The 12,909-nt window shown below is 43.4% G+C and overlaps 1 protein-coding gene and 1 non-coding gene across 8 annotated transcripts in view; both read right to left on the bottom strand.

Moving 5' to 3' along the window:
- DCUN1D2 (defective in cullin neddylation 1 domain containing 2) overlaps positions 1–12,909 on the bottom strand; it is a 38,180-nt gene that overhangs the window by 17,317 nt on the left and 7,954 nt on the right. For 3 of the 7 annotated variants that reach the window (XM_063618590.1, XM_063618589.1, XM_055245113.2), the window contains exons 2-4: positions 12,313–12,529; positions 9,014–9,182; positions 2,647–2,777 (exon numbers count right to left, since the gene is read on the bottom strand). In XM_063618590.1, the coding sequence (XP_063474660.1) occupies positions 2,647–2,777; positions 9,014–9,182; positions 12,313–12,487 (475 nt within the window). In that variant the 5' untranslated portion in view covers positions 12,488–12,529. Of the gene's footprint in view, positions 1–2,646; positions 2,778–9,013; positions 9,183–12,312; positions 12,670–12,909 lie in introns of those variants that run through there. The other 4 variants (XM_055245115.2, XR_010115891.1, XR_010115892.1 and 1 more) reach the window with 4 other exon arrangements.
- LOC129464284 (U1 spliceosomal RNA) lies at positions 7,781–7,944 on the bottom strand. The gene has a single exon (XR_008651523.1). It is a non-coding gene; the product is annotated as a U1 spliceosomal RNA (small nuclear RNA).

Here is a 12,909-nt window from a genome sequence, read left to right as displayed (position 1 = left end):
TAACGATCTACGCCAGAAGAAAGTGGAGCGACACACTGAAGACATTCAAAGGAACAAAAGGAGGCTAGGATTTTATACCCAGCGCGCAAGGACTCAGGGAATACTGTCCCCAAAAGCACTTCCTGGGGATCCACTGGAGAATGAATTTCAAAACCTGTGAGCAGAGAGACATCAACGGAAGCCCTGGTGATGAGCAGGGGCTGCTGGGGAACACAGAGTGAGGACCACCCACAACGACAGGGGAGGCCTAGCTGTGTACGTGGAAAACAAAGGCAAAGCCCAACTACTGTTTTAAGTTGGGGGAGAGCGTATTACCGCCCCCCCCGCCCTTTTCCGCTACTCACAGTAATTCTACTGGTGGAGACAGCATTCGTTTCGTCACTCTGAGCCTGTGGTGTGTGCCATGTGGGATTGGGCTAACACGTCACCATGATATTCTAATGCTATCATCACCTGCGCCCTTGAGAACCAGAGCAGGAGAAGGGAAACACAGCTGCAATACAGACAAGCTCAAGGAGGAAAAATAATCTGTAGTTCTGACTGTGGTTTAGAAGCATCCAAATGAATAAAAAATAAAAAAATTAAAAAATAAAAAGCCTAGAAATGACGACTCTGAATGAGCACCAGCTGCAACTCTGCCACGGCCTGAAACCAGTTTCCATTAAAAGAAATCAGGGCTCTTTGGAGAAAAAGCAAGTCCAGGTCTGGAGTAGAAGGCGACTGGACGAGCCCAGGGCAGCCTGCCGTGCAGACAGGAAGGGAGCGGTCACCACCACCAGAGCACACCAACAGCACTCCATGAGTTCACGGGGACATGACAATAAACTGACCCTCGGTCCACAGAAGCAGGGAACACACTCGCCCCGAGGTCATCAGCCCTTTCTGAGCAGCCTGCACCTCTGGCACCCAACACCAGGAGACGGAAAGACTTCCTTCTGTGATCATCCCAGCTCACAAACAGAAAGGGCAGGACAGGTTCTCATCAGTTTGCAGCCCTGAGCAAGGCTGGGGATCTTGGCACTGCTGATGTCCCCAGGTGCCGCACGCGGCAGGCTCCTGAGCCAAGACGCAGCACACACTGCTACTGTTACCCAAGAGGCAAAGCGAGAGCCCAACAGGCCCCAGCGCCTTGCACAGCAGGCACTGTAATTCAGTAACCAGTGTGGGGCCAAGACGCGTCTCAGCACCTGGTATGTCTCACCAGCCCTCTGTGTCTCTCTCTCCTGTGGCTCTGCCCGTGTCCCCCTGCGCCTCTGCTCCCATACCTCTGTCCTTCTGTCCCCCCGTGCCTCTGTCTCCTGTGCCTCTGTCCCTCTGTCCCTCGTCTCTCTATCCCTGTCCTGTGTCTCTGCCCCTCTGTCCCCCATGCCTCTGCCCGTGTCCCCCCCGTTCCTCTGCTCCTGTACCTGTCCTTCTGTCCCCGTGCCTCTGTCCCTCTGTCCCCCATCTCTCTATCCCTCTGTCCTGTGTCTCTGCCCCTCTGTCCCCCATGCCTCTGCCCGTGTCCCCCCCGTTCCTCTGCTCCTGTACCTGTCCTTCTGTCCCCGTGCCTCTGTCCCTCTGTCCCCCATCTCTCTATCCCTGTCCCGTGTCTCTGCCCCTCTGTCCCCCATGCCTCTGCCCGTGTCCCCCCCCGTTCCTCTGCTCCTGTACCTGTCCTTCTGTCCCCGTGCCTCTGTCCCTCTGTCCCCCGTCTCTCTATCCCTCTGTCCCGTGTCTCTGCCCCTCTGTGCCTGCGTTCCCTGTCCTTCTGCCCCGTGCCTCTGACCCTGTGCTTGTTCCTCTGTGCAACTGCCGTCTCAGGTGATCACTGCACACCTCCCAGGGCCCAACCCAGCTCCACCTCCACCTTCACTGCAGTCCCTGAATCCCTGCTGCAGGGTTAGGAGTGACAGTTAAAGCGAATGCAGACTCCTCAAGTAAAAAATATATTTATTATTGTCCACGCAAAGGGGCCACATTAATGGTCCATACAAATGGAGTACAGTATTTTAAAATAAAACGCAAAAGTGGGCTGAATTGTTGGTATGCGGGCTGGGTCTATGTGGCACAGAGAGAACAATTATGAACTGATACAGGACATTTACAAATTAGTTTACATTTTAAAATTTAAATATGTAAACCCGGAAGTTGAGAGACGCTATCAACTGAGATTTTCAGGCACATGGTGTTATAAACTCATCTACCTACATACAGAGCAAAGTGTGAAGAAAAGAAACCAAGAGGGTGGTAACGTTACAGCTGGGCCAGCCGCGGTGGCTCATGCCTGTCATCCCAACGCTCTGAAGTGGGAAGAATGCCTGCACTCGGGAGTTCAAGACCAGCATAGGCAACAAGGCGAGACCTTGTCTTTAGTAAAAACTAAAACAAAAATGAAGACAGCCAGATGCGCTGGTGGACGCCTGTAGTCCCAGCTACTGGGGAGGCTGAGGTGGGAGGACTGCTTGAGCCCAGGAGATTGAGGCTGCAGTGAGCTGTGATTGCACCACTGCACTCCAGCCTAGGTGACAGAGCAAGACCCTATCTCAAAAAAACCAAACCAAAACCCAAAAACATTACAGTTGGCTGCACAGAAATCATGTTGCTCACGTCCACTGAAAACCTCCTTAGGATCTGGCATTTTACGTACTTGGATTTCATACTCACCTAAACCTTTCTGCCCTGGGTTCTTAGCGAAGGTGAAGGTAAACTGATAAAAATCTTTAAATTTGGCTGTGTCCTTCAGCTCCTGCTCCAGTCTTGGCAGAAGAGCCTTTAGCTTCTCCATGCTGTCACACCTGCGATGACAGAGAGTGGTTTGTCCTGTGGCAGACGCGCCTCCCTAGTCGACTGTCCCCTCGTGACCTATGCAGGAACTGTGACCAGGCACGCAGCTCCAGCTGGAGACAGTATTTCCCAACTTCCTTTCCCAGGTGCGGCCTGAGGCTCTAAGTGATGATGTAAGAGAAGGTAAGGGGTGCAATGTCTCCCTTGCTAAAAGGAATTCAAAATGCTCTAAGACAGATACTGGTGGCGGCTGCCCAGCTCTGGGAATACACTAAAACCACTGAGCTGTAGACTTTAAATGAGAGAAAATATGCTATGTGAATTAGATCTCAATAAAATTACTAGAAGTAAAACCCAAAACCAACATCTTTTGCCCTCTTGTTGAGAACTGGAACAAGGGTGTGGTCTAACTTGGTAGCTTTGACCACGGAGAGAGGCCCCCGCCCTGCGGTGACAGGGCATGAGGTGACAAGATGGCAGAGACGAGGTAATGGAAATATGGAAATACTCCATTTCTCAGTGACTTGCAGAATGGCAGTCGCCCTGCCAGCCTGGGCCATTGTTACCTCTGTCCCATCATACAAGCGAAAAATAAACTCATACAAATCTTTTTTTTTTTTTTTTTTTTTTTTTTTTAGACAGTCTCGCACTGTCGCCCAGGCTGGAGTGCAGTGGCACGATCTCGGCTCACTGCAAGCTCCGCCTCCCGGGTTCACGCCATTCTCCTGCCTCAGCCTCCCAAGTAGCTGGGACTACAGGCGCCCGCCACCACGCTCGGCTAATTTTTTGTGTTTTTAGTAGAGATGGGGTTTCACCGTGTTAGCCAGGATGGTCTCGATCTCCTGACCTTGTGATCTGCCCACCTCGGCCTCTCAAAGTGCTGGGATTACAGGCGTGAGCCACCGCACCCAGCCACTCATATAAATCTTAAGCTACCTTTTTTAGGGATCTCTTCATTATAGCAGGTTAGATTTAAAATATCCAAGTATTGTAAAACACAGCTCTATATTGTTTTAAAATTGAATTTTTCCATCAAAAAGCCAATAACCTTTAAAAACAGTCAACAGCCTCTAAGGCAGAAATCGACAATAGCAAAACAAAGTCTATCTTTGTAATTTCGACTGCACAGCAAAGCACAGAATAAAAGCAACACTTACTCAAGTGGAGTAGGCGTAAGGAAAGAACATCGGAGAAAGCTTTAGAGCAGCTAGAAAAGTCCGTGAAGACATACACAGAAAAGCACAAATATATGACTCAGTCCTGTGTGCAGTCACAGTCCTGTGCGCACAACGAAGTTCTGGTCAACAGCAGAAGGCATATGTGACAGTGGTCCCATAAAATCATAATGGCACCTAGATTCCTGCCCCTCGGGGCGTCAGAGCCACTGCAACGTCTAGCACAACGCATGATCATTTCCACCTTTAGGTGTGTTTAGATATACAGACTTACCATTGTGTTACAGCTGCCTACAGAACTGAGTACAGTCACCTGCTGAACAGGTTCATAGCCTAGGAGCAACAAGCTATACCACAGACTAGGTGTGTAGTGGGCTGTACCATCTTGGCTTGTGTAAGTACACTCTGATATCTGCACAATGAAATTTCCTAACGATGCACTTCTCAGAACGTGTCCCTGTCTCTAAGTGACGCATGACTGTACTGCAGGTGAAGGTCAGCATAAGCACCATCCACATCAAGGGTGGCGGCTGGGCCAGGTGCAGTGGCTCATTCCTGTAATCCCAGCACTTTCAGAGGTGGAGGACGGAGGATCGCTTGAGGCCAGGAGTTTGAGACCAGTCTGGGCAACATAGAGACACCCAGTCTCCACGAAAAATAAAAACTAGCTAGGCGTGGTGGCATGTGCCTGAAGTCCCAGCAACCCACTGTACCCCAGTTGGCACAACAGTGTGACCCTCTTAAAAAAGGGAGTGGGTGGCAGCTGAGGGCTCTTTGCCATTTCAGCCTCCTCGTCCCTCCAGGGAGGCATGGACAATCAGACTTCTGGGCCAGGCCCACTGTGCCCCACCACCTACCGGAGCAGTCCTTCACCATGCCTCTAGCTGGATGTAATCAGGAACTCAGTGTGCACCACCTCACGTCTGGCTGTTCCTGCCTTTGTGATGTCCGAGAGGTTCGTTCTTGTGGGTATGCACTGCTCCAGCTGCTCATTTTCTCGGCCATATAGAATTCTTGTTATATACATATTTTATGATTCATAAACGCTACTGTTGGTGAACATTCCGGCTGTTTCTAGTTTCCCGGTTTGGAGTCATGATGTCAACCCTTCTGTGCACAGATCACAACATACCTGTGAATGTACCACATCAGGCACATTCCAGAGTGGACGGCTGGGTCACAGCGTCTGTGCACCTTCCATTTAGTAACTGACATCAAACAGTACGCTGGAGTCCCGCTCCACACATTTGCACTCACATTTGCTATCGTGTCTTCTTTTAGCACCCTAGAGGGTGGTTTGCTATGGGGTTCTATTTCACTGTGGTTTTCACCTGCATTTCCCCAGTGAATGAGATTAAGCATCTTATACTTTAACTGGCCCTTGTGCATCTTTTGTGAAGTGCTTGTCAAATCTTTTGGTTGTTTTTCAATGTCTTTTTCTTATTGTTTTGTAGAAATTCTTTATATATTAAAGATACAAGCCTTTGCCAGGAATTTTTAAAGAACTTTCACACAGAACATGGATTGCCTTTCTACTACCTTGATGTTTCTTAACCAGAAGTTCTTATTTTTGCTATAATACACTCTATCGGTATTTTTCTTTATGGTGATTTATTGTTTTTGTTGATGTTTTAAAAATTATCCTATTTCATAGTCATAGAGACATTTTCCTATATTATTTTCTACAGACTTTTTGCTTTTGCCTTTCATACTGAGATCTACAATCTATCTGAAACTGATTTTTACATACGGTATGCGGTAGAGGTCAGGATTTATTTTTCCCCAAAATACTAGCTAATTCTCCCAGTATCATTTATTGAAAACATGTCTTTCTCCACTTAAGTCTAGCTCTGTCATAAACCACAAGTCCCCACATACACGGACTTCTTTCTGAGCCCTCCATTCTGCTCCATGGTCTCTGGCCTATTCATCTGATCTGGCACTTGATGCCATGTAGTCTTCATTACTGCAGCTTTAAAAGTTCCAATTATCTGGTACAGCAAATCTTCCCATCTTGTTCTTTTTCTTCAAGAACTGCTTTTTGACTGCGCATTTTCATAGAAATTTCAAATCAGCTTGTCAAATTACACATATATAAACCCACTATCTATTGGGATTTTTAAATTGAGATCACATTCAATATAAAAAGCTAAGGATAAAACACTGTGTTCCAACCTACGAATGAAGTATAGTTCTCCATTTATTCAGGTCTTCTTTCCTGTCTCTCGATGAGTTACTATTTTCTCTATGGGAGTATCACACATCTTTAATCCGATTTATTCTAGGTATTTTGTATTTTTGAAGATACTGAAAAATGACATAGATTTTAAATGTTACTGTTTTGCTGGTTGTTGCACTTGGTGCCCTGAAATAGAACAGGGTTTTATTTGCAGACCTTGGATCCTGTAGTTTGGCTAACGCCACTATTGATTTGAATATTTTATCCATGGGTTGGACTAGCTATGATCTCCTGTTTAATACCGAATAGAAACAGTCATTCGGGTTTTGTTCTGTCTCAAAGGGAAGGTGGCTTACGATTCCAGTAAGTATAATGTTTGCCATAGGAATTTTTTCCTTTTGGCCAGATTAAGAACTGCCCCTCTTATTCTTAGTTTTCTACGAGTTTTATTTATTTATTTTTTTAAATGAAGAAACACTGAATTTGATCAAATCCATCTTATGCACTGGGATGACCCTTTTTTTTCTGTTGTTAACCATGGTAAATTAATTACACCGATTGACTTTGTAACATTAAACGGATCTTGCATTCCTGGATAGAACCAGCTCTGTCATGATGTATCATCCTGGGCTTATCATCTTGGGTTTTTTGCTAATGACTGGTCAGTTTCCTGATACTGTGTGTAGGATTTTTGCATCTTATAATCATCTTATGCATCTTCTCAGTCTTACAGCTGAGAGTGGCCTATAATTTTCCATTCTCAAATGTTCTTCCTTGGTTTTGTCATGTAGCTTTTGCTGGCCTTAAAAACAAATTGTGAAATCTTTCTTCCTTTACTATTCTCTGGAAGAGGATGTTTAAAATTGGGGATTTTCCTTTTCATTAGGAGTTTGGTAGGATGTGCCAATTAAGTCATCCCAAACAGGGGTTGTCTCTTTAAGAAGATTTTAAATTACAGGCTCAAATTCTTAAGAGTTACAGAACTATTAAGATGTTCTATTTCTTCATGTGTCAGTTTTAGTAAGTTATATTTTTCACATACGTTGTCAAATTTAGTGGCATAAAGCTCTTCATAACAGACTTTTTTTTTTTAATGCTTCTGGCACCTACCATCTTGTCCCCCTTTTCATCCATGTACGTTACTTGTGATTTACCACATTTACAAATCTTTTCAAATAAGAAGCTTCTGGCTTTACTGATCCTTCCTAATGACAACTTCTTTTCTATTTAATTATTCTTGTAAATTAGTGCTTCTTTAAAAATATTAATTCTTTCCTTCTATATTCTTTTTCTGTTTCTTGAGATGGAAGGCTTTGCTCACTGATTTTCAGCTTTTCCTTCCTTCTAAAATATGCATTTAATAAGCTGAATTCTACAAGCTTACATATACTGTATTTTCATTATTCAAGATATTTTCTAATTTCCATCGTAACTTCTTTCTCATCCCAAGGGTTACTCAGAGGTATGCAATATCCACACATATCCTAGTTATCTTTTTGTTATATTCCTAGTTTAACTGTACTGTGGTCAGAAAACATACTCTGTATCATTTCAAACCTCTGAAAATTGTTGCAATTTACTTAACAGCCCAGGTTATTGTCAATTTTTATTAACGTTCTGTGCCTTTAATAAAGTTTTTTTTTTTTTTAATTTTAAACACCAGGAGAGAACACAAACATAGCCCCCCACTACCACAAATTATGCAGTCCAGTTTCCCACATTTGGGAAAATCACAGGCGTCAGTACATCTGGAATGCAATGGATAAGCCCAGCCCTGGGAAAATCACCTTCATGATCATGGTATCTCTTCTGCCAGGCTGTTCTGTGTTTTCTTTTGAAAAGAATATGTATTCTTCAACATTGAAGGCAACGTTCTAAATGTTCTCCTAGGCCATTTGTTGTGCTGTCCAAATCTTCTATTTCCTCACTGAGTTTTCATCTATGCATTCCATCAGTTACTACGACGTGTGTGAAAATTCCTCACTTTGATCACAGATTTGTATCTTTCTCTTTGTAGTTGCTTATTTTTGCTTTAAATACATTGGGACTCTTCAATAAATACATAAAAACATAAGTGCGACTGCCTTCCTGGTGAGATAAACCCTTTATCATTATGAAACGGTCCTCCTTATCTGTAGAGTTCCTGTATGCCTCAAAGCTGTTTTAGTTGTATCTATTTTAAACAATATGAACAGGTGATATTTAAAAATCCATCTGGGCCAGGCACGGTGGCTCCTGCCTGTAATCCCAGCACTTTGGGAGGCTGAGGCAAGGTGGGTCGCCTGAAGTCAGGAGTTAAAGACCAGCCTGGCCAACATGGTGAAACCCCGTCTCTACTAAAAATACAAAAATTAGCCGGGCATGGTGGCAGGCACGTGTAATCCCAGCTACTCAGGAGGATGAGGCAGGAGAATCGCTTGAACCCAGGAGATGGAGCTTGCTGTGAGCCAAGATCATGCCACTGCACTCCAGCCTGGATGACAGAGTAAGACTCCATCTCAAAAAACAAACAAACAAGTAGGAGTACACTTGAAAATAATAAAAAGTAGAGTAAATACATAAACTGGTAACATAATCCTTTATATTATCAAGTATTATATACTGCACATAACTGGATGTGCTATGCTTTTATACGACTGGCAGTACAGTAGGTTTGTCTGTGCCAGCATCACCACACACAGGCAATGTATTGTGCTATGACATTATGATGGCTGGGATGCAGGAATTTTTTAGCCCCATTCTAACATTACAGGACCACTGTTGTATAAGCGGTCCACTGTTGACCGACAAAGAAAATAAGCAGATATGAAATTAGTATGTACAGGTCGCTGAAAAACAATGTTAAAAGTATTTTCATTTCTGAAAACATTTAAGCTAAGAATAATTGACTTACCCAAGTTCTGTCATGCCATCTAGAAATTCCTTTCTGCTAAATTCACACTGAGTTGCTGCCCTGAACTTCCACGCTATGACCAATACACTGATACTGGCAGGATCCAGGCTCAGATCATCACAAAACTGTTGGATCCCATCGATTCCAATTTTGTTTTCATCTTGTGGATCTGTAGTTAATATCATGGGAAAAGGAAGTTATGCTATTTTGAAAAGTAATTCTAAAATAGGAGGTTTGAATCCTGGCATTCGATTATCCTACATAGTTCTAGCAAGCATGTTTCCAACACATCAATCAATAGGCTGCAGTTTTCTACTACACATGAAAGAAATAGTGAGCAACTATGAATTTATCCAGAAAACGGTCCTATTTTTAAAATCTAGGTTTCTGGATTTTAGGGAAAAAAAATCACTGAATTTTTTTTCGAGAAGATCTGTTCACTAAGAAAAATTTAATTTCCCTAAAGTGAAATAAAAATCCAAATTTACAGAAATTTAGCTCACCCAAAGGCAGACTGCTATAAAAGATACTGTATTGATAAAGTATTTACAATACCTTGAGTTTCTTTTTATCACAACTCTGCCAAAGTAAATGATTGATGTTTTTCTTAAGGGATTTCATTTGCTAATTCTAATGGTACTGGACAATAACTATTTTTCAGAATCATTTAGCTTATGTATCCACATTTAATAGCTTAGAAATTCAGGTTCCCCACCCCCTATTTCTAGTTTAGAAATAAAATTAAAGAACTTAGCATTTGTTTATCAGAAAATCAAACAGTAAAATATATTTAAGGCATCCCAGCAAGACTTCACTAAAGCTAGTAATTTCAGACAGATTATATCATATTATCATAATGCATAGGTAAATTGTTGGTTTAGAAGGTAAAAATAGAAAACCTGTAGCTTCTTTGCTCGAAGAAAGATTAGGTATGATAAACTTTTCTTCCCTTTCACACAAAATTTAACTTTGGTCATTTAAGTAGTATACTACCACATATATATAGTTACCAAAGAAAAACTGGTAGCCGGGCACGGTGGCTCACGCCTATAATCCCAGCACTTTGGGAGGCTGAGGCGGGTGGATCACCTGAGCTCAGGAGTTCAAGACCAGCCTGGCCAACATGGCGAAACCCCGTCTCTACTAAAAATACAAAAATTAGCCAGGCATGGTGGCACACGCCTGTAGTCCCAGCTACTAGGGGGGCTGAGGCAGGAGGATCGCTTGAACCCAGGAGGCGGAGGTTGCAGTCAGCCAAGATCATGCCATTGCACTCCAGCCTGGGCGACAGAGTGAGACTCCGTCTCAAAAAAAAAAAAAAAAAAGAAAAATTGGTAACAAAAATGAAAAAAACCATAAACATCCTTCTAACTCTATTCTCTTATATCAGACAGAAAACAACCTCAGCATAGTTTATGGGACAGAGGTTCTGTAAAAAAAATTCCCACTTATCACCTTATTCAATTCCATCTCCTAATACTATACTTCATGAATAGAAATATTGATCTACAATGCTCTGAGCTAATAAACCATCTCAGTAAATTTCATTACAACCATGTTCAACATTTCAGGTAATTTTGCAAGTACTCGTTCGTTTGTATATGTTAATGTAATAACCAAGGTTATATTTGTCAACGGTCTTAGAACTACGTTTATTTTTAGAGCCTAAAGTGATTGTACCATGTTTCTACTTTAACTGACTATAATTGCATGAATAAAGTTAAATAATAATGAAGGGATGAAGCTTCAACAACACCCAAAGACAAAATTTTCCTCTTATACACAAGTATTTTTTCAAAGGCAGCTGTATATATTTAAATAACTTTTAAAAATCTGCACAAAAATCAGCATATGACTTACAAAATTAGCTCAACAATTAACTTAGCCAAAAATGTTTAAAGTAGACTAAAGCTTAACTAAAAACAATTTTCATTCTTTGGGAACTACAATAAGTACAAACCTGGTTTGTTTTACCACTGACTATGTTTCTGAGTCAAGATTTTTAAAAGCAATTTTCAACCCACTTTTCAGATCTAAAAAGAAAGACTAAAGCACACACACAGTATTTTAAAAAGTAAAAAATGAAAATAATAAATAAGAAGTTGGCTGGGTACGGTGCCTCATGCCTGTAATCCCAGCACTTTGGGAGGCCAAGGCGGGTGGATCATGAGGTCAAGAGATCGAGACCATCCTGGCCAACACGGTGAAACCCGTCTGTACTAGAAATACAAAAATTAGCCGGGCGTAGTGGCGCGCCCCTGTAGTCCCAGCTACTTGGGAGGCTGAAGCAGGAGAATCGCTTGAATGTGGGACGCAGAGGATGCAGTGAGCCGAGATCATACCACTGCACTCCAGCCTGGCGACAGAGCGAGACTCGGTCATGCAAACACACACACACACACACAGACACCAATAAATAAATAAATAAATAAATAAACAAACAATAACTTAAAGCCCAGGAAATTATTGTATATTTGGGCTAACACTTGTTTAAATGAGTCAGGACTTGGTTTTGTTTTAAAGTTTTAGAAAACTTAGCCTTAAAAACTGCTAGAAAGGAAAAGCAAAGTAAGTCAGCTCTTAGACTGCTGCCTCTCCCTCTGCATTGGATATGAAATTTAAAGCCTGCAGAGGGGTGTGGATCTGCGTATGCTCATCACCGCAGTGTTAGTTCAAGGCACATTTTGACAAGAAGCATTTTGACAAGAAGCTCCGATCCAAGCACTAATGTCAATAAAAATCACAATCTGCAACAAAAAGTTTCTTTGCTGAGAGCTTTTCCCAAAGCCTCTCTAACCACTGAAGCTATTTCAGGGCTGACACGCCACTGCCCGGGCAAGGAAAACACTAAGGTTTACCCCTCCCTTCGGGATCATCTTCATGATTTGATGTTGTTCTTAACCTTCTCATCATCAATATTTCAGCCTAAATAGAAGTGCTTGAAAAAAATACTGTATTAACAGACACAGTCACGCCAAGACACCAAGGCTCCCAGCAGCAGCTTTTCCCTGACAGGCCGTGCAGCGTCAGACTCACCGCACAGAACAAGCGGGCACAGGCCTGGCCCTGCTCCATCGCTGACTCCCCTCTTCTCACCCTCCCCACCCCCACCAATCACAGTCCCAACCCCATTTAAACAGAAGAAAGTGGATTCTGCAGCTGAGCGCTGAGCGTGGGGAGGACAAGCAACGGCAGCCCCAGCCCGGAGACCTGCCCCGGCACCAGAACCCTGGAAGTGCAGCGCGCAGGCCGCTCGCGGAGGCCGACATCCGTCCGGTTTTGCTGCCGTCTCCTCTTACCTTTGTACCTGCCGTACAGCCGCTCCAGCTTCTTCTTGTCCACAGCGTTCCGCATGGACTCCCTGTGGAACGAGTCTGGATTTTGGAAGAAGCTGTCCGTGGCCTCGTCTAGTCTCCACTCATTCTGCGTTAAGCAGTAGATAGCAGTTCTCTCGCCAGCCTGAGTGCATGCCATAAACTGGCGGACCTTGTCCTTCTGAGACGATTTAAGCTTATGCTTTGGGATGCAAAAGAAGTAGGAAAGCCAATGAAGCCGCTCCAGGTTTGTCCCAGCTCTAGCCTAACGCCTGCACTTTAACTGGGCAGAATTAGAGACAAAGCCTTGCTCTTCATCAGTTAAAAAGACCGCACAGTCTTCTGAAAATGGAAACAACAGCATCTATACTGTAATAAACAGGCAGTCTAAGCTTCAAAAATTATGAGAATTAACATTTTATACAAAATACATTCTGATCTCTACCCAGTTCACTCTGCATGAAGTGTGACTATCATTTTTCTAAAACTCTTAGTAACTCTGTAATGCACATGTAGCCTCTGAGGACACAGGGCAAGGACCTCATGGTATCACGGGGGCCGCAGCTGCAGAGTCTTCTTTGG

The sequence above is a fragment of the Symphalangus syndactylus genome, chromosome 15 (genome assembly GCF_028878055.3).
Source record: "Symphalangus syndactylus isolate Jambi chromosome 15, NHGRI_mSymSyn1-v2.1_pri, whole genome shotgun sequence".
Classification (NCBI taxonomy): domain Eukaryota; kingdom Metazoa; phylum Chordata; class Mammalia; order Primates; family Hylobatidae; genus Symphalangus; species Symphalangus syndactylus.
The sequence above is the reverse complement of the archived record's forward strand: the minus strand, read 5'-3'. Positions and strand labels throughout refer to the sequence as shown.